Source organism: Carassius gibelio, chromosome A11 (genome assembly GCF_023724105.1).
Source record: "Carassius gibelio isolate Cgi1373 ecotype wild population from Czech Republic chromosome A11, carGib1.2-hapl.c, whole genome shotgun sequence".
In the NCBI taxonomy this organism is placed as follows: Eukaryota; Metazoa; Chordata; class Actinopteri; order Cypriniformes; family Cyprinidae; genus Carassius; species Carassius gibelio.
The window spans coordinates 15,758,237-15,780,457 of NC_068381.1; the positions used below are offsets into that span (position 1 = coordinate 15,758,237).

General features: G+C 35.7%; 2 protein-coding genes across 10 annotated transcripts in view; one reads left to right on the forward strand and one right to left on the reverse strand.

Moving 5' to 3' along the window:
* The window catches only part of LOC128022448 (guanine nucleotide exchange factor DBS-like), a 64,429-nt gene that overhangs the window by 26,431 nt on the left and 15,777 nt on the right, over positions 1–22,221 (reverse strand). For 7 of the 9 annotated variants that reach the window (XM_052610050.1, XM_052610047.1, XM_052610051.1 and 4 more), the window contains exons 3-15: positions 20,298–20,412; positions 20,081–20,171; positions 17,472–17,591; positions 15,433–15,549; positions 15,209–15,358; positions 14,970–15,094; positions 11,701–11,815; positions 11,471–11,590; positions 10,141–10,332; positions 8,790–8,981; positions 8,240–8,417; positions 7,859–7,962; positions 7,526–7,614 (exon numbers count right to left, since the gene is read on the reverse strand). In XM_052610050.1, the coding sequence (XP_052466010.1) occupies positions 7,526–7,614; positions 7,859–7,962; positions 8,240–8,417; positions 8,790–8,981; positions 10,141–10,332; positions 11,471–11,590; positions 11,701–11,815; positions 14,970–15,094; positions 15,209–15,358; positions 15,433–15,549; positions 17,472–17,591; positions 20,081–20,171; positions 20,298–20,412 (1,708 nt within the window). The remainder of the gene's footprint in view (positions 1–7,525; positions 7,615–7,858; positions 7,963–8,239; positions 8,418–8,789; positions 8,982–10,140; positions 10,333–11,470; positions 11,591–11,700; positions 11,816–14,969; positions 15,095–15,208; positions 15,359–15,432; positions 15,550–17,471; positions 17,592–20,080; positions 20,172–20,297; positions 20,413–22,221) is intronic. The other 2 variants (XM_052610048.1, XM_052610054.1) reach the window with 1 other exon arrangement.
* LOC128022450 (lactosylceramide 1,3-N-acetyl-beta-D-glucosaminyltransferase A) lies at positions 611–5,025 on the forward strand. The gene is made up of 2 exons (XM_052610056.1): positions 611–777; positions 2,089–5,025. The coding sequence occupies exon 2, from the start codon at positions 2,359–2,361 to the stop codon at positions 3,508–3,510; it is 1,152 nt and encodes a 383-aa protein (XP_052466016.1). The 5' UTR covers positions 611–777; positions 2,089–2,358; the 3' UTR covers positions 3,511–5,025.

The window sequence follows — 22,221 nt, forward strand, 5'->3', positions numbered from 1 at the left end:
GAGAAAGGCAAAAATATTCAGTATTTTGTCAAACAAATGTCAGAACACTAGTGTGATGAGAGACACAGTTTATGACAAAAGCTTGAACATGACTCTCATAAACCAATCCACCTACATAGTGGAAAGTAAGGTTTGTGGAACACTTTTTTTATATCCGAAAATAAACTGAAACCTACTAATGATGGCTGTTACACTTTAACATTTTTTGCAAATCTGGAGCACTGATGCGTCATCTAGCACTAACGTAAAATATGCAGTTCAGTTTTGACAGTTTCTGTGTCAAGGGTCATCGCTAACATTGAAACTATTTTGTTGCAATTGATGAACTAAAACAACTTTGTCATGTCTTCAGCATTTTGTTCTTCCCGTAACATGCAACCACTATGACACCTCAAATGACCCTTCAGAAATCTGATTTTATTTTATCTTATTTTGTCTTAACCAGTTCTTCTCTTACACAGACCGAGGCCATTGAATTACATTTATTGCATAGAGGTGAAGCCTGCTTATTTGAATCAGATGACCCAAATTCTGTGTTTCAGTCAGAGAAGTCCCTCTTTTCACAGATTGTTCATATGATGAATTTGGCCAGTGTTAAAAAAGAGGAATGTACTTCCCCCCTCCCACCCATCAAGAACACTCCCGTTCAAATACAAGCTCATCTAGCAGCTACACACTACTTCTTTCTGTACAGCTGCAACAATACGAGTGCAGTCCAGGGTCCAAAAACTATTTTTTATACGTTTACTACATCATGGATGCGCCACAGTCTCAATGGTAAGTCGTATGTTTTACTTAGTTTTTGACTAAACTGAGTTTCTGCCAGGAGATCTTTCTGAAACCTGCCAAAAGATATAACTATTGGAATCCAAGTACAAAATGTCTTTCCAATGGAATTTCAAGCTTTACAGAACTCATGCTAAATTGATCTTGTATCTGTGGAGTCTGTGTATTAAATGCACCGAGCCCTTTTTTGGGAGAAATCATTCTGTTCTTTGAAGCATGATGTACATATCATATGATTGTCTGCGCTATTAAAATATGCAATTTTGCTCGGGGTGTTTTTCATAGGAGTCGCTTGGGGTGTGTTTATTGACATTTAAAATTCAAGTAAACTTTGAATACAGCTGAGAAATACTTTCTGATAAAATGTCAGAAGAGAAATTGTGATCACAGAGATTTAAAAAAAAGGTAATAAACTCACATATAATTGACAAGATAATGAAAATAAGGAAATGGTTTCATTTGTACAGCAAATGCTAAAATGTATTAATTCATTAAATCAATATATAATTTTTTGTTATTTTTTATGTAGAACTTTCCCTGTTATCCTTCATTGCTCAACAAAGAACTGTAATGTGTTTCATTCTTAGGCAAGTTTTGGTCAAAATGACTAAAATGGGAAGAACGGTGAAACTAATAATTGCACAGAACAGCTGGTGTGAATACGTGATCCAGTTTGTCAGATGATACCTCCTGGATCGTCGCAGTTTAGGGTGTGGGATATTATGACGCGCACTGCTGTTGTGTCGTGCCTTTTGAGCAGATTTGCTGCTGTAATGGTCTTTTCGTGGTCGTGAATGTTTTGGACAGCACTCAGCAGATCCGCATGTTCGGTGGATTAAAGCCTTCTTTTATTCCACGTGGCGCTGAGTCGACGATTGCTTTTATTCACAAGACCGATTCACAGAGTCCCTCTATATGGTCATGGGTTTGAATGAGCTCTTGCAACTAATGGTGTAAATAGGCAAGCATTTGTTAAAAAAAGCAAGTATCTTTCATGTGACTTTTTTTTTATAAAGAAATAAAAATACTATATAGTATTTAGGGTTTAAAAAAAAAATATATATATATTTTTATATATATATATATATATATATATATATATATATATATATATATATATATATATATATATATATATATATATATATATATATATATATAATATGCTCATGTTCAGTTCTACATCATTTATAATCAACAAAGAGCCATTTCAGTAAATTAACTTTTTTGGCGATTTATGAAGTTGTTTCTTAAATTAGAATTTCTGCACCCTTTGAAATAATATTTCTTCATTCTTTACAGACCACAAATACATTAATGCCATACAGTGGATCGTCTTCGCTCTGAAAGCACTTAAGGACTAACGGTTTAGTGTAAAAAATATATATAAAAAATGGACAAAAAAGGGCGGGTGTTTTGGGTTAACCCTTCTGGTAGGCCAACCCTTCTGCAGTGAGCAACAATGGAACTCAGGCAAACCCAGTCCTGGAAAAACATTGAGAGCAGTACATCTGGATTGCATTACTGGACTTGACAAGAAAGAGGGGGTGAGAGAGTGCACAGCCTAGCAGAATGTTCATAAAGTTCAGAAGAGTCAAAAAATTGAAATTTCTACAGCTTGTCTTGATGTGCTGTGTCATGTCAGTCCTCATGGTTTACTGGGAACATGTGGACGACCACGTTGTGAGCCATGTGAAGTCATACTCCTACCGCTACCTAGTCAACAGCTATGATTTCATCAACAAAAGCCTCAGCATCAGCCCACAGCAAGCTGCCAGGTTTGGGAGCTACCCATATTTGCTAAACAACGAGGACATTTGTAAAGACAACGACGTGCTGCTTCTTCTCTTTGTGAAGACCTCCCCGGGGAACTTCAGAAGACGACAGGACATACGCTCCACTTGGGGCAACGAGTCCTACATAAGTCACAAGCTAGGTGTTGTCATAAAAGTAGTGTTTGCAATGGGTGTTTACTCTGACGTGAACTCTGATAGCTTGAGGCGGAAAGAATTGCACAAAGAATTGCACAAGGAGCACATGAACCATGGTGACCTGGTTCAGCAGAACTTCCATGACACATTCCATAACCTCACTGTAAAACTGCTGCTTCAATTCCGCTGGACGCATGACAACTGCGCCCATGCCCACTTCCTCATGTCTGCTGACGATGATGTCTTCATCCATATGCCTAATCTAGTGCGCTACCTTCAGGACCTCAGAAGCCAGAACGTGCGTAACCTTTGGGTCGGCCATGTGCACAGGGGGGCGCCTCCAGTTCGGCGTAGGGACAGTAAGTACTACATGCCTTTCGATATGTACCAGTGGTCGTCCTACCCAGATTACACTGCCGGGGCGGGGTACGTTGTCTCTGGCGACGTGGCAGCCAAAATCTATCAGGCCACGCTATCTCTGAATGCCTCTATTTATATCGATGACGTCTTCATGGGGATCTGTGCCATTGTAGCGGGCGTCTCACCTCAGGGACATGTTTATTTCTCGGGTGAGGGGAAAACACTCTATCACCCGTGCATCTACGAAAAAATGATCACCTCTCATGGACACGAGGAAGATATCAGGTATCTGTGGAAAGTTGTGACCGCCCCACAGGTAGAAGCTATTTCTTCTGGACTGTTTGGGAAACTCTATTGTACAGCTGTGAAAATGAAACTGCTCTGTAAGCCGTACTTTACAAACACGTATCCGTGTATGGCAGCTTTTATATGATGCACTGTGAGCTTTCTAAAGTCCAAGCAGTATTTCAGATTTTTTTTTTTTTTGTTTACTTTTGCTATAAATGTTACATATTTTGTAATTTCCCAATAAAGTTAAAAGGTATGTGCCCTAAGAATGTGTTTTGCACTCATGCTCTTTTATTTATTTATTTTATTTTTAATGTACAGTGTTGGACGAGAGAGTGCATATTATCTACACCACATGAGTTTCACAAAACTTCTCAAGGTCACATTTCACATATTTCATTTACCCCAATAACAGCCTTTTTCTCAATCTTTTTATTTCTTTTTTTATTATTATAATATGTTTTACAGTTACTGGAGCAAAATGGGCTTGGACATGTTTTGTGAGACTGAACTGTGCCCGGTTTCTGTTCTGGCATAGTTTTCGTAACTGTATAAAACTGTATAAAACTGTATTCAGACGAAGAAGGAAGTCTTTTCACTGTAGAATGCTATTAGAGAGTGTGGACTTTATTTCATGTTGCAAATGTTATAAGCTTCTGCTTAAAGTTCTCAAACCTTTGAGCGGACTTGTAATAAAATGGTGCTACTTGTAAAGGAGGATTTTAACAAGTTACATTTTGCTACAATAAACCAAAGCCTGATAAAATGCATTGCATTGTGACATTATTATCATGACTAACCCTCAAATCTCATCACCGTAAATGAAACAATCTTATTATTGGTACTGTAATGTGAAATTACCGTATTACCGAAGATAATATAAATCACCATTGAAATATCATTAGAATAAGAAGAATGAGTTGCGAAAACTGCCAGAATTGTACATTGCGTGTTTTTATTTCCCCACTATAATTCTGGGTTCAAATCAATTGAAGTGTTCACGCAATTATTTTTAATGCAGCTTGACTCTCTTTGACTCCTTTACCAAAGTATGTTTTATCTGTGGTTGCTAAAATCTAAAAAAGTAGAGATTGTAGTTGGGTTCTGGGTGGGACATGAATAAAAGTAAATTGCTGTTTAAAGCAACATCTATGCCAAAATAAGTGAACTCTGAAGTAATCTCTTTTCCTTGTTCAATACATTTGCATGCACACATGCTCTTTGACTACAGGAACTAATTTGAAAAAAAATAATAATAATAACTGGAAAGTAAAAAAACAATAATCCATATAAATAGATGCAATGTACTGTAAAAATATGAACCACTGCTGGTTTCGTCTGGCCAGAGGAGAATTGGCCCTTGAGAATTGAGCTTGGTTTCACCCAAGGTTTCTTCTCTAATCTGTCACCGATGGAGTTTTGGTTTCTTGCCGCTGTCGCCTCTGGCTTGCTTAGTTGGGGACACTTCATTTACAGCGATATTGTTGACTTGTTAGCAAATGATTGCACAGATACTATTTAAACTGAATTCAATGATGAACTGCCTTTAACTGTCCTTTTGCATTATTGACACACTGTTTTCCTTATTTATGTTGTTCAGTTTCTTTGACACAATCTGTTTTGTTTACAGTGCTATATAAATAAAGGTGACTTGACTTGATTTTTTTTATTTATTTTTTTATAAAAATTAAATTAAATACATTTATGCATTTAGCAGACTTTTATCCAAAGCGACTTACAGTACATTCAGGCTATCGATTTTTACCTATCATGTGTTCCCGGGGAATCGAACCCCCAGACTTGCGCTTGATCAGCCGTTGCAGAGTATTTTATACTTAAAACTGTAGTTTCTCAAAGGCTGTGATAAAAACACTATCGTGTTTGCTACGTCACAGTTCAATTGTCAAGGGATAGATTCTTGTCACTAGCATGCAAAAACCAGAAATAAATTAGAGCAAAAAAAACATGAAGCTGTGGTGAATTTAGAATGGCTAATTTGTATTATTACCTGAAGTAACAGTGTAAAAGTAGCCCTGAGTCAGACCTATCTCTCTCGCATCGACGTCTACACTGAATTAACTCACAAAAGGGCTGTATTTGAGTCTTCAAGGAATTTTAGGACACAACATCGTGAAATAAGTAACTTTAACGAATTTTACAGTATTCACTGTGTCCGCTACTAAAAACATAGTTTTATCAGTAATTATCTGTGTATGCCACTGTTTCGCATTTACTTCAGTCCAGTGGATCAAGAGGCCCTCGCTGGTGTGACTGAGTGGACGCAAGGCTAATTTGCATATTCATATATCCGCGTGTAGCAAGTGTGGCAATGGTGAAGTGTTACATTTAAGCTATTTTAAGGCATGCAAAAATTATCATATTGTCAAAATTTTAATGATCAAAGATGAGTTTAAAGGATTAAAATATTTTGTTGTTGTTGTTGTTGTTGTTGTTTTATCCAATAAGCTTTCATTCCACCATAATGTTCCTTAGAAAGAGTTCTTTAAAAACAGTACTGTGACCAAAGGCTGAGAGACCAAATCATGAATGGGTTAAAGGAAGATTGAGAACTTCACATTTACATTAGTCGGTCTTTATTGTTATAAGACAGGAAGTAAAGTAGCAAGTGGCATGTTTTCCTGTTCCTGTTTTTCAAACAGAGAGTACAGATATCAGCCAAATGTGTAAAAAGGAGAATGTGGGTATATTCTCTCACGCTAAAAACACAGTACTACATTCATCTTTTCAGTTTGGAAGCTGTACAATCACACCAAACTTGAAATAAAAGTATATTAAAACATAAAAAATACAAGAGATTCAACTGAATCACATGTTTGCATCCAGGCAGAATGTTTTCAGGAAGACTCAGGTTTATACAGAGAGTTACAGTTAGACAGTCATTATTAGTGATGTGACATACACCCAAGTATGGTGACCCATACTCAGAATTTGTGCTCTGCATTTACCCATCCAAAGTGCACACACAAAACAGTGAACACACAACAACAGTGAACACACACCCGGAGCAGTGAGCAGCCATTCATGTTGCGGCAGGAATAAGTTGGGGGTTTGGTGCCTTGCTCAAGGGCACCTCAGTCATGGTATTGCCGGCCCAGACTTGAACCCACAACCTTAGGATTAGGAGTCCAACTCTCTAACCACTAGGCCTTGAATTCCCCAATGAGTGGGGAAGTCATTATGCACACTTAAAAGTATGCTACCACAGATGCTAGCATAGAAACCAATAATTTGCCCACCCATCAGCGACCAACAAACAAATGGTCAAATCTACAATAACCAAAATGTGTTCTATATATAGTAACGGAAACATTTGTGGTAGCACAACATATAAGAGTAAACAGGTCATACAGAAAAACAATACTTGAAAAAAAACAGGTTAGGAGACCCATCAGCAAAATTTTTGTTGACCTGTTTGATGTGAACAATGCTGTGTCCCTAGACATTACCCAGCTATGCGATGTATGTTCTGAGTTAGACATAATATGTTGAAACTGGTTAATCCTGTATAAATCGCATCAAGAGTGTGATTAAATGTGAATCATCTCAAACCATTAGAGTCTGAGTCACTGTTTTGATGGTGTCATAGTTTCTTGTGAAAGATTTTGCCCAATTAACAGAATAGGCCATTGTCACAAAGATGAGTGTTGTTGAAAGTCATGTGCTTTTATGTCAGTGTGATGTCAAAAGATTTCAAAGGTGAAACACGTGGTTCCCAGTGTGACAACGGTGACAGTGGAAAGCTTGAAATGAAATATCAGAAATGTGTGGAGGATGGGAACAGGGTTTTGTTGAATGTGAATCAATAAAAAAACATGCAACCAAACAAAACTTGCAAAAATATTATGCAATGCGACAACTGATGGTCGCCATCGTCTTCCACAGTGTGTGAAGGTTTGGTAACGGGATACTATTCAATGTGAATCAGTAAAAAAGCTATGCAGGACATGCAAGTTGATGACACATTTTAATTTAGCGCTAACACTATAAGTCCCTGAAAAAATCTATTTAAGTGGTACAGCATTGTCCTTTAAAAAAAAAAGGTTATTTCTGACATTGCTTAAGATACTTGACTTTACAGTGATTTTACCAGAAAATCTTGTGCTGTGTAAGATACTCTTTCTCAGAAGACACGTTCTTACCTGCGTCTGTTTGAAAGTGACTCTTCGGTTTCATTGCTCATGACAACATGACTCGAACCCCCCTGCCCTCGTTCATGCATGACTTCGATCTGTGAGAAACCACAGGAAATCAGAACAAATTTCACAGTTGAAAAAGGATTTAGTTAAAAGAGAAACAGCTTTTTGCTTTAAGCTGAATGTATAATGTGCATGAATGATACAGTAAACTATATGAAATAACTTTTTTAAGGCAACAACTAATCCCAGACTAACTCGGTTTTTAAATGCATTTTAGAATGTTTCAAATTTTTGTTTTACATTTATTTCAGATATTACTGACAGGGACGGATCTACCTTGATGCCACCTTTGGCTTTGCGAATATTCTTTCTTTTTGCCAGTTCTGCATCACTGGGCTGCTTACTGGCGCTGGAGTTTTCTGTAGCTTTGCGGTTTGATGCTGTCGAATTCAAAACATTCAGAATTTCCACTTAAATTATTCAAGCCTAACATTAATGGTTTCCTGTCAGAGACATATTTGCATAAATATGAGAACTGGAACCCCAGTGAGAGTTTTTAATTCTCAGGTTATTACCCTGAAATGAGGACATGCTTCTGAAAAAACACTGAGTGATAAGAATACAAACAATACCACTAACCAAAGGCATTCTGGATATGCATGCATTTCAGTCAACATAGGGTTAAACTTTTTTTTGTTGATTTTGTTTTTTACTCACTTGGTGCAGTGGGTTGTGGGATTTTAGGTGGAGGGCGTTTTGGTGAAGATTCTGGTCGAGGTGCAACAGGTTGCACTGGCCTAGTTTGCTTTGCAGACAGCTTTTTCAGACTCGCGTGTCTTTTCTCAAACATCTCTTGAACGTCATCAAGTCTTTTCAAAGCAGTTTGAGCTTTGATCTGCATGGGAAGATGCAGAAGTGGAAGAACGAAGATCAGAGAAAAACGCAATACTATAATATTTAAATAAAATATCAGTTATTCATCAGAAACAGATTACAACTACAGTGGGCTCCAAAAGTCTCCAAAAAATGTAAAATAATTTTTATAAAAATAATCATGTAATTTAAAATATTTGTTATTAAACAATTCAGTAACACTCCACGATGAACATTTTTAGTTAATGCATTAACTAAAATTAATGTGTTACATTTATTTGCAATACATTTGTTGCAGCATTTATAAATCTTTATTATTGTTAGTTAATAAAAAAAAAAAAACTGGATTTGACTGTATACTTATGTATTCGACTGTAATCAGCTTCATTTGTACCTTGACCAGCTCTGAGAGGATGATCTCATACTGGTTGCTGAGGTTTTTGAGATGAGTGAGCTGCTGCTCTTTGGCTGTGTTCATGTAACCCTCGATGTCCTGCAGCGCTGCTTCTGCGCCTTCCTGGGTCTGGCATCTGTCTACAGCCTGAGAGGCCAACAGATAAACTCCGGTCTCACACCACTGGTTCACCTGCCAACACACAAACACAGAGGCACATCAATGCTTCTCTTTGTCCAGGACCAAATTTTAAACTAGAGGTATACAGTGCAGGTTATTAAATTTGTTAATATTACAACCCATAAAAAAGGAAGCTGCTGTAATAATTTGTATTTATTATGCAAACAGATTAAATTTTAGTGACTGACACCTGGGGCCCTGTTTTAACGTTCTAAGCACATGGTCTAAACCATAGTGCAGGTGCACTCAGGGCATGTCCGAATCCACTTTTGCAGGTATAATGACAGGAAAAATGGTCTGCGCTCCCGGCGTGTGGTCTAAAAGTGTTTTTAAAATTAAAATGAAAACATTCAAATAAGCTAATTCAGCATATTATTAGATACTATAATAATATTTAAAGAATGTACTATATCAAAGACTATAGAATACCCAGAATGTGTCACTTGTATGGTTTTGAATTGGCAAAAATGCAATGCTCAGTTTGGCTGCTCTATCGAAGGAAGCCCCGCCTTTTAAATAAAAGAGCCAATCGGTTAAGTTGCTTCAGAAGTCCGGTTGCTAAAAAACAGTCAGCATTCAGATGGCTGGGCTACCCTGAAAAAAATATGCTTTTTTAACGTTATTGGAGCAAATTAAACAACATTTATGAGACTTGTTGTCAGATTTCATTGGTGATTTCAAATATTAAATTCAATCGTAAGCTTAGCGAACAGTTTTGGAGAATTGGACGTTTCCTCATTCAGAGAGATAGGATCTACACTTGCTTGCCCGAGAACATTTCAAAGATGGCCGCCAAGTGAAATGACTTTATATACATAAGCAAAAAGGTACAATTCTTTCCATGCCACACTCCTGACGTAAACTGCAAAATATAATTTTGTTAATCGGTAGTTTTATATTTTTATTTTTATTAACATGTTTTTTGTTTTACTCTTAAATGAAACTACATTTTCTAAAACTGTGAAAAACAATTAATTAAACTTATCTCAAGATACATAATGCAAAATCTAGTCTTACGTTTTTTACACTTTTGTAAATGTATTTGTCTTCAGACAACATGCATGTCACCTCTCAAAATCAAGCCTTTGTCATGTCCCGAGTCATTCATGCCGAGGTAAAAACTCAATGTTAAGGTGCTGTAATTCAGTAGGATGCTAGTTGTTTCACGGACCTCGTCGATGCGTTTGTGGATTTCAAGTGATTTGCTCATAATGTCACGTTTCTTTTTGGCCTCATTGCTCAAGTCATCACAGATCCGACGCAGTTCGACACACTTCGGCCGGATGGAGTCTACGGCGTAGTGGTTACTTTGAATGAGCTGGTCACCATGCTGAGCGTGAAGCTGAGCTTTCTCCAAGGACTCCTGCACAGATCAAGAAACACAGTAAAGCGCAATACATTATTAACGATTTACACTGCTATCTTGACTATCATTACTAACTGACTTGCGAGTTCGGTTTTATTTACCGCATGCTTACACACAGTATCTGCACATTCTTGGCACTGTCTTTCTAGATAAGCTGGCTGATAAGAAGTGTTAAGGTAAAAATAAAAAAAAATCTTGGTAGTGACACCAGTACACCAGCATTCGATGTTAAGGATCAGCGTGAGAACATGCACTGATAACAAGTTCTGCAGTTCCTCTTAGTAACGTATACTTGTGTTTTTATTCCTTGCAAACATTGCTGTGGCAAGCTATGATAATTTAAATATATCTTAACAACTGAAACAAAAGAGAAATCTATCTCAGTGTATATAGTATTTTGTTTACGTGATATGTGTGTTTGCAGTGTATATTTATTATTATGTCATCAAACCCCCAACTGCTCCCCAGTTTCCGCAGCATAAATGGTGCCCACATGCACACTGTTGTGTGTGTGCACTTTGTATGGGTTAAATGCAGAGCACGAATTCTGAGTATAGGTCATCGTACGTCACTTCACTATCACTTCTACTGTATCCTGTTCACATAGAAGATATTGAGCAGCAAATAAACATTAGTTTTCTGAAGAATCACGGTACACTAAAGACTGCAGTAATGACTGCAGAAAATTCAGCATTGCCATCAAGGAAATAATTTATATTTTAAAACAGATTAAAATAGAAAACAGCTATTTTTAATTCTAATAATATTTCACAGCATTACTGTTTTTACTGTAAAATTTGCAGCCTTGGTAAGTATAAGAAATCTTGTTCAAAAATAAAATATGTTTTTTTTAATTATTCATTTATTTTAACTATTCATTTGGCTGGTAGTTTATAGTCTATATATATATATATATATATATATATATATATATATATATATATATATATATATATATATATATATATATAATGAATTATATGAATATGTATTTGGACTGTGATTAGGGGGATTTATAAAGTGACTTGGGAAAGTAAAAATCTAAACTACTTAAAAGTTGCTTGTTGTTGAGCCCTGTAAGCGTTAATAACTGCTTTGCATTCTGGGCCAGGTTTAAGATTGAAACGATTTTGACCTGAGCTTTGTCCTCCAAGGTCTTCAGATCGCCCAGTAGATGTTCCACCTGAGCCACACAGTCCCCAGTGTCAGACAGGCCCAGCAAGGTCTCCATCAGGCCATCCAGGGAAACTTTCACCTGATGCAATGGACGAAACACACCAAGTTCATCTCGGTTGACTAGACAACTGCTACTGGTATATTTGGTATAATGGCTGCCTAATAAGTTTACAGAGACTTCCGCCGTACCTCTCTGAAGTCCTGCTCAAAGTGCCGTAACTGTAAGCACTGCTCCAATTTGAGGTGATGCCTCGACCAGAACTGTTCAAACGCATTCTCCGTCTCATCGAGCTGCACTAACAACCTGAGAAAAACAAACAAATGCTTTTACCGTGTCTGTGTCAGAGGAGCTGAAGTGAATTAGATTTCACAGAGGAACATGATATGTCACCAGGCTTTAAAGAATAATAGCACGACTGTGACAAGATTCAAATACTATATTGAAAACGAAATCTAAAAACACTTATTAATGTTCATGTTCCTATTGTGAATGATTCATGGTTCAATAGTTCTCATAATCTTTTATCAGAATATAACTTGTTCTGTGACTTTTTTTTTTTTTTTTTTTGGCTGACGTCAGCAAGAACCTTCTTGGCATTCCTGATGGTTGAAATCTCCTGCAGTCAATATTTTGTTTTGCTCACATACTGTATGCCACGTAGCTACATGTTTAACCGCATAATTCCAGCTAACAAGAACTTCTGGCAAGATCCTCCCAAAGTTATGAACAAACATTCTTACAGTAACATTACAGAAACATGTGTTCAACGTTAACTGGTAAGTTCTCAAGATATTAGCAAAAAAATATATATATATATATATAGAAATTATATTTATAAAATTATATTACATTATTTATTCTTCATTTATGGAACTTTTTTTCTGAAATATATTAGTTGGACATTTGTCTTACATTTTTAATTATTACTATTTATAGAACATTCAAAAGTTACTTCTCCATAATGTAAGAAAAATGTTAATTAAAATGTTATTATTGCTTGTTTCCATACTAACAGAAGTTGACCAGTCTGCCAAATTTTTGTTAAACAGATTTAATATTATTTCTAACAAGTTATCTGTCATGTGCGCCAACATTTTATAACATACCCCATCTTTCTCTGGAGTAGTCTGTCAAGCACTATTTATCGCTCTTTTTAATATAAATTTGTTAAAGATTATCAGAGCTATGAACTTTCAGAAATGTTTGAACTAAAAGTTCAGCGCCACCCACAAAAAAAAACAAAAAAAAACGGTTTTGTATTTTTATTGTTTTTCTTACTATTGCTTGGGCCCTTTTATATTGAAACATAGTCTCCTGAGTTCACCGAAAATGTTTTCTGGAAGTATTCCTGTGCCCAAGTTGTGATTCCATTACAGTAGCATTCCTGTATTGTATGTATGTACTGCACACTGAGAAACTCCTTTCTGATATTGCTCCACTATTAATCGCTGCAGCATTGGGGGAATTGGCTATCCTCTGCCCATCTTGACTTCTGAGAAACACTGCCACTCTGAGAGGCTATTTTTATACTCAATCATGTTGCCAATTGACCTACCGTATTTTCTGGACTATAAGTCGCACTTTTTTTCATAGTTTGGCTGGTCCTGCGACTTACAGTCAGGTGTGACTTATTTATCAAAATTAATTTGACATGAAACAGGGAGAAATGAACCAAGAGAAAACATTACCGTCTACAGCCACGAGAGGGCGATCCGTGCCGCTCATTGCTCCGCGCGCTGCCATCTTTTAGCAGAACTTCACTTGCGTTAGCATTCCCATTGACTCCCATTTATTTTGGCGTCACTTTGACAGCGAATAACTTTACATCTGAGGCGTTTAAAGACTCCGTTTGTCCATTATTTATTTTTAAAGATACATGACAATGTATAAAGGGCTCCATTACCTTCTATGTTACATTATGTCCCCGTAGAAACAGTTTTTGTAAAAATAGGCTAACGATTGCGTCATAACCACTCTGCATTACCGTACAGACAGGAGGAGAAGCTCGCAGGTAATTAACTTAATATGGCGTACTGGCATTACATTTTAAAATACTATACAAAATAATTAATCAGAATACATACTCCTACTCACTCACTCCAAAGAACTCCCCGCTCAAGCTCGCCGTCTCTGCAAGATTCACGATGGCAGTTTGCACGCACAGCTACTAGAAGATTTACATCTGTCAGACAGGTTGCTGACGTAGTCAAGCTTCGTTTGAGTCTGCGCGTCAGAAACGGAAGTGCTAAAAAACGCTAAAAATGGGCTTCACTTGTCTCAATTGAGTTCCAATGGGGTCGCTGTGTCCATTTCTTTTACTGTCTATGCTGTAGCCTCTTCCTGAAAACATAGAGCGCCCTCTCGCGATTTTAGATGGTAATGTTTTCTCTTGGTTCTTGGTTCTAAATAAATGCGACTTATAGTCCAGTGCGACCTATATATGTTTTTTCCTCGCCATGACGTATTTTTGTACTGATGCGACTTATACTTAGGTGCGACTTATAGTCAGAAAAATACGGTAATAAGTTGCAAACTGGTCTTCCAGCTGTTCCTTATATGTACATTTAACTTCTCCGGCCTCTTATTGCTACCTCTCCCAACTTTTCTGGAATGTGTTGCTCTCATAAAATCCAAAATAAGCCAATATTTGGCATGATGTCTCACTTTCAACATCTGATATGTTATCTATATTCTATTGTTAATAAAATCTAAGTTTATGAGATTTGTAAATTATTCCATTGCTATTTTAGTCACAATTTGTACAGTGTCCCAACTTTTTTGGAATCAGGTTTGTATATGCACACTCACACATACACACACACTCACACACACATATATTTATATTTATGTATATATATGTATGTATGTCTGTATGTATGCATGTGTGTAATCAGTTATCCTTCCGTGAACTTGGGAACCATTTCTATGTGGCTCACGGTTTTGCTGACCCGGTCTTTGTTACAATACAAAAAAGTATTTCCTTGTTTTATAGCCAATTTCACCACGTCCTGTGCAGAGAGATGGAAATGTGGCATTTGAATGCTAAAAGAATCAGGATATGCAAAATATAGTAAATCATGCTACACCTATTTTGGTATTTCACACAATATCAGAAACAGTTCCCAAGGTCACAGAACCGATAAAAGATAACTGACTGATATACACAGACATATATAAACAAAAACATTATTTATATGTCGTCCATGGAAAGTTTATTTATTTATTTTTAATCAGAAATGTTTTAGTCAGACATTCATCTCATTTTTATATTATAGTTTATTTCCAGATGTTCAGAGAACATTCAAATGTTACAGTCTGATAATGTTTGCAGAATGATCAAATGGAAATTTCGCTTTACCAACGTTCTTTTGTTAGCTGAAATTCTATTTACCGTAAGCTAGAGTATCATATTTATTGGTGTAACTTTTTGTGTTTGAAAAAAAATATTTTGACAAACCTCTCAACGGTTGTTTGGTTCTCTACCTCATCTGGGTTCAAAATGTGGCTCTCGGTTTTACTTGCCTGGTCTTTGATACAAGATAACAGAGTATTTCCTTGCTTTACAGCCAATTTCAGCTCGTCCTGTGCAGAAAGATGGAAACGTGGCATATGAATGTATATACAGATAATGTTATGTTGTTCTACACGATGTTAGAAACGGTTCCCAAGGTCATGGAACCAATAAAAGATAACTACCTTGAGCTTATCGTGCTTTTCGGTGTGTGTGATGATCAAGTCTTTGGTGCACTGCACGTCATTGGGAAGTTCAGTTTCTGCTAGGTCAGTTCCAAACTGCTGCAGCATCTGTGCTGTGCTCTTCACTGTTAGCGCAAAGTTCTCAATGGCCTAGGACACAACATTTTAACACAGTCTGAATAGATAATATGCATGGGAGCAGTCAAAAGACAAAACTTTCTTACTGTGCGATGGTGAATCCACTGACTGTGGCAATAGTCCAGGGTTCCCCCCAGGTCAAAGGTCAGCTGGCCTCTGTCAATATAGCCATGCAAGTCTGACAGGGAATTAAGCATGACAATCTAGAAGAGAAGAGAAAAAAACAAGGAATAAGCCATGATCGCCTACATATTTAGGGTACAGAAACTAAAAGTTTGTCATACTTTACCACAATGTCACATTTAAGGAACTGCTATATTAACGGGGGGACATTCTATAATGCTTAACATGGTTTAATGTACTAATACAGTGATATTAACAGACCAAACTCACTAAACATCATACTAATAAAGTATACTATCTACAAAATATCAGATGATCCCTGAATATGAATGCAACCCGTTTAATAAAACATTTTTTTTGCAAGCCATTTGCATTCATATTCAGGGCTCATCTGATTTTTTTTGTGCATATTATACTTCATTAGTATAATGTTTAGTCTTAGTACATTAAGCCACATTAACTGTTTTCTTATAACGGTTTTCTATGGGAGGAAAAGGCTTAACGTGTTATTAGACAAGTTGCATTCATATTCAGGGCTCATCTGATTTTTTATAGATAGTATACTTTATTAGTATAATGTTTAGTGAGTTTGGTCTGTTACTTTAACTTCCTTAGTACATTAAGCCACGTTTAGAGTTTTACAATGTTAAGCTTTTTAGAATGTCCCTTAACAGGGCCTGAGAACATCAGACAACACATACACACATACGTTAGCTGCAGTAGCAAACTTCAAAACTTGAGCTCCTTTAAATATACACGCAAACATTTTACAGGACATATATAGTAAAAACTGTTGTGAGGAAAGAATGTTCTGGGTTTGATTAGCTCGATCGATAGCATTTGTGGTTGTTTTGACTCATCACTCATCTCCTTTGAATAAAAAAAAAAGAAAAAACTAGAGTTATAATGAGGCACTTATTATTATTTTATTAAAAATAAAAAGGGCTCATTTTTTGAGGATTCAAAAGCATAAATGTGAGGCTTATAATTTTATAAAAGCACCTCCATTTATTCTTCTGATTACTTTTATATAATTAGAGCTGTAAAACATTTTAAATTAGTTATCTTTTTTTTAAGGTTTTAGAGGTGATGGTGTTAAATTGCAATCATAACAGTTATAAAATTAGATATAACTTTACACAAAATAGGTTAGTAAAAAATTTTCACACTAAAACCATAAATTCATTCATACAGTTCACGGCCGTACTATTAAAATAATGAGTATTTTAATGTTTACAGATTGACCCCTTTCATTTAAATTGTAAATGCCCCAATTATTTTTTATGACTAACTATGTTTTAATTCATCTGCAGATGACATTTAGCATCCAGAAAGTATTCACAGCACATTCACATTTTGTTATATTACAGCCTTATTCAAAACATTTTTAAATGCATTATATTCCTCAAAATTCTACAAAAGTAGACCATAATGACAACATGAAAGTTTGTTTGAAATCTTTGAAAATGGATTCAAAAAAAAAAAAAAAAAAAAAAAAAATTTTGAGGAAAATAAGGAATTGAATCCATCTTAAGGCTGTAACATAAAATGTAAAACACTGTGAATACTTTCCAGATGCACTTGTATGTTCACTGCAGCACAAACTTTAGATGTAGCATGCAGATGATAATCTCATGCACCAACATTTTTAGCTGTGGACATGTGTTTTCTCAAGTGTGTGAGAAAGTGGCATATACAGAATTTCACAGATTTGCCACAATGGCGCACGAGTAGCAATAAGGCACATTGCAGAAACCTCAATGTTTTTGTAACACTGTTCCCTGTATCTTCTAAAGTGGCCTTAAAACAGATTTGCAGATTATCTGCACACAGTCTGTAGGTAAACACCATTTCAGACATGCATAATACAACAGGATGACAGGCTGTGTCAATAATTTAGTGAATGGGTGATCATGGTTACAAACACTCCAGACGAGCCATACACATCGCATGGTGAATGACTGGACGCGCTGAGGCTCCAGACAGACAGAAGCACGCTTACCGGTACCTTCAATTTGAAGTCATCCCTATGTAACCGCATACTGACATCAGCGATGGCCCTCTGGAGGAGACGAGAAGGTTTCAGAACCAGAACAAGCTGCAGATTCCCTGGAAAGGAGCCCTTAGGTCATGAAAGAAAATGAAACATTCAAGTATTTGAATCGTTTATTTGACAATTCTCAGACATTAACTATAGTACTACCTTTGTTCTTTTATTAAATTTATGAAGTTAAAAAAAAACATTTATAAAGGTGTAATAATATGTATAATATATAATACATACATATATATATTTTAAGTTGTAAATAAAACAAAGGTTATTGCAGTATGTTAAGTAAATAATATTTAAGTTTTTCTTTCATGTTCAATTCAGTGTTACTTGAATGTGTTTTTTTTTGTTTGTTTGTTTTGCTTTTTTTGCCGTTGTAATTGTTACATTTACTAGCCGTTTCTGAGTGAGAATTGTTACAATGGCAGTTTGTGTGTGTGTGCGTGCGTGCGTGCGTGCGTGCGTGTGTGTGTGTGTGTGTGTGTGTGTATTTACATTGCATTTAAAATTAAATTACATTTGTTTAAAATAGAATGTGATTTAAAACAGGTAACCTCTGGTAAAAATAATAGTTAAATTGTATTCAAATTCTTTAATTATTTTTATTTTCAGTTTAGTAAAATAGACCATAATATTTGTTTTAATAATAAAACCTATTATTATTACATTCATTATTATTTTCATGATTATTATTCAAAATATTGTTTTTATTTTATAAAAATGAAATCACAAAAGAACTTTTACTATTGCAATAACACTCTTGTTGAATATAAAATGTACTGTAAGAAATGTAATGAGTATTTTAAAATGAACAATAAGGCTTAAGTGTTGCTGTCACCAGAGGTGGGTAGTAACGAGTTACATTTACTTCCTTACATTTACTTTTCGGAGTATATTTAAAGATGGGTACTTTATACTCTTACTTGAGTATTTTTTGGAAAAAATCTGTACTTTTACTTCGTTACTGTGGGCGATGCTCCTCTCGTTACTTAATGCAATAAATGTTATAAATGGTTCAGTTTATTCCAAACGCGCCATTTTCTTTGGGCAATGGGCGAAGCCCATTCGCGAATGATTCATTCATTTGAGTCAATTCTGTTCAAAGGCTTGATCAAACCAATTGGCAAACGAGTGAATTGGTTCATGAATCAGTTTGAATGAGTCGTTCAGTTCCCTGCCGCACGCGCTGAGCGTCTGAAGGGGTTCACTCAGAGTTGTAACGTTTAACATGAGCAGCGTTGAAAACGGGGATATAGAACTGCACTGAATTGAAAGCAAATCTGCAAAGGCTATTATTTGCTTGCGATGGAGATCCTTATTAGATGAACGCGTGTGCTGTCTACTGTTTAACAGGTAATAACTTGGGCTACATTCGATTACAGTACAGGATACCACTGTGACATTAGTTTGTTGTATGTGTGTGGCTTATAACAGAGGGGAGACAAGTTGAATGCTGCTTCCAAAAGACAAAAAATATCCGATTAAGATTTTATTAATTTTAATACAATCACACCGGTGCGAGTACGTTCAGCAAGTCATATCATCAGCTGCTAAATTCAGATCTTGCTGGCACTGAGCCAGAGACAGACGCGTTTTTACAGCGCTGAGCATTATAACCAATCACACACGGTTCTGTTGAGCTTTTGAATGCAATGGCCAATCAGAAGTGTTCCGATGAGTCATCGCTGAAATGCCAGTGCTTCCTTCACTCACTCGCTCACTGACTGAATACCTCTTTCTGGTGAATTCTCTCGTCAGAAACAACAAAGTGCAGATGTGTGTACGAATCTATAATTAAGTTATTGATTTCACAGTGTTAACAGTTTCAGTGATTTTAATGGGAGTTTCTGAAGGTGATTGAAATCTAGACTGTCAGTGAAAATGATCTTTAATAATGTAAATGTTATTTGCTCTCTTTCTGAACAATGAAAGATTAGTAGCAATATTTATATCACATTAACTTTCAATGTTAAATTCACATTTAATATAAAGTCAGTCGTATTAAAAATATGTTATGGCATGACACCTGTATCTGTTACTTAAGAAAACATACAGGGTTTTATAATAAATTACATAAATTGGAGTAAAGGCTGAAATATATACATTTATACACACACACATACATTTTATCTATATATCTAAATAAAAATAGGCTCCGTATATGACCCAAAGTAACTAGTAACTAACTACTTGAGTAGATTTTTTATCCGATACTCTTTTACTCTTACTCAAGTAACTATTCAATACTTTTACTTTTACTTGAGTAAATACTTCTAGAATTACTTTTACTTTTACTTGAGTAAAGTTTTTGGGTACTCTACCCACCTCTGGCTGTCACTGAAGTAAATAATAAGATATTTTATGCTTATAATTTGTAATAGAACATGTAACAAGTATTTTTAATAGACAAACTGGACTCAGCTTGTTATATCTCTTGTACAGTGTACAGTGCATAAGCTGTGCATCATGTTCTTTTTGGTCTGAGTTGCTTCGAGATCTGTAAACGTCATGGTAAAGAGCAGTTTTAACTTCACAAAGCTTCAGCAAGAGCCTGTACAAACCGCTATCCGTGCCAGAGAAGTGATTGCTGAGTTCCATTTGTCCTTCCTGCGGTCCAGGATGATGATGAAGCCAATGCTAGCGGCATCCATGCTGAAGGATGGAGGACAGAAACAGACAAAAACCATCAGACAGAAATCAAGCAAATTTCTTGTTCTTGCAGTTGGCTTCACTTTAAATTTTGAAAATCATTACCAATGACAATAAACGAGGTTTCACCTTGGTATGCTTGTCAGGTATGTGACAACATTAACAAAATCCTCATCTGACACCTCATTAAAACTTGAAAACTCTGGGAAGGTGATGATGGGAGATCCATCTTTTCCTCTTCCTCCTGCAAAAAAATGTCATGGACTTTAGTGCCTAGTTAATTCACAATTATCAAACCTGAGGAAAATTCAGTTTTAGCATGTTAAATGGCACTTTGTGTGTGTGTGTGTGTGTGTCATGATTGATGCACATTTTGTGTGCACCTAAACTGAAACTACACACAATGTGTGAAGTCACATGCAACAAAAACCAAGTGTGAGAACATTAAAAGCATGACCTTCAGGTTTGACTTATTTCTTTGAAATTAAACATGTAAACAATATTATATTTATATTACATATAAATCGTGGCAGTTGTGACCTAATGGATAGAGTGTCGGACTTGTAATCTGAAGGTTGTGGGTTCAAGTCTCAGGTCTGGCAGGGATTGTAGGTGTGGGGAGTGAGAGACCCTTGAGCAAGACACTGAACCCCCAACTGCTCCCCGGGTGCCCACATGTGTGTGTGTGTGTGTGCGCGCGTGTGTTTGTGTGTGCGTGCATGTGCGTGCGTGCGTGTGTGTGTGTGTGTGCGTGTGTGCGTGCGTGCATGCAAACTTGTGTTAAATGCAGAGCACAAAATCTGGGTATGAGTTGCCATATGTAACAGCACTTTTTTTTTTTTTTTTTTTTCAGTTTCTGTGCCATCACACCTATAGACTGAAACTTCTAACACACATTTTGTGAAGATATAAGCAGTAGAAACTAGGTGTGAGTCTGTGAAAGCATTATGACCCTTTTTTTTTCTTATTTTTTATTTTTTTTACTAGTGCATTACCTATAACCCTCCTATAATTGTTTTTATTATTAGCCTATTATTCGTTCATATTATTCTCTCAAGTTATCACCACCTCCTTTCGACATTTTATTTGACTTGATATATTTAAATGGATTATATATATATATATATATATATATATATATATATATATATATATATATATATATATATATATATATATATATATATATATATATATATATATATATATATATATTTTTTTTTTTTTTTTTTTTTTTTTATTTGAAAAATAAGGACCACAACTTTTCAACCACAAGGGGGCAACAGTGGCATCAGAGCCATCCAGTGAGTTCCGACAAATTCATAAAGTATTTTATACATTGCATACAGAACCTTTTTGAAAATGTTTGTTAGCTTGCTAACAAAAAATCATACAGTTAATAAAATTCAGATTATAAAATTAAACTGTTTACAGATATTGCTACATACATAGAACTAATACATTTTATGCTCACATAGCCTACATTATTAACTATGCAAATCCATAAAAAAAGTTAAAAATTACCAATTTATATTTTTTAGTCATACTGTATAATCAATTACATTTTAATTTTACTTGAAACAATTTAATATGGAAAGGACAATGACATATTGAAAACCTTTAGTTAATATTCTGTATATATATATATATATATATATATGTGTGTGTGTGTGTGTGTGTGTGTGTGTGTGTGTACTATCACATTTTAACTTTTATATGTGTTTGAAAACAAATAACCCCAAGACCCCTGCTGTAGATCACAGACCATAGTATCATTTTTAAATAATTCAAATCATTTTAGCAAGCTGTTCTCCAGTGTGCATATGTAATCTCCTCTTTAACAGGGACTCTTCTCGCTGAGCTTATTCGTGAGGGCGGTTTGAAGAAAGATGTGTTTATTTGCAGTGATGAGGCAGATGTCACATGTCCATCCATTTTTAGACTTGCTTCAACTCTTCACTTAGATAATGTTTAGGTGATTCTTTTAATAGTTTACAAGTATCGGAATAAAGTTTAGTCAAGTGTAAGACAAGGAAGACAAGGAATAAAATGT

Coding starts and splice junctions, on each gene's coding strand:
- LOC128022450 (XM_052610056.1), top strand. CDS start 2,359: ATGTTCATAAAGTTCAGAAGAGTCAAAAAATTGAAATTTCTACAGCTT.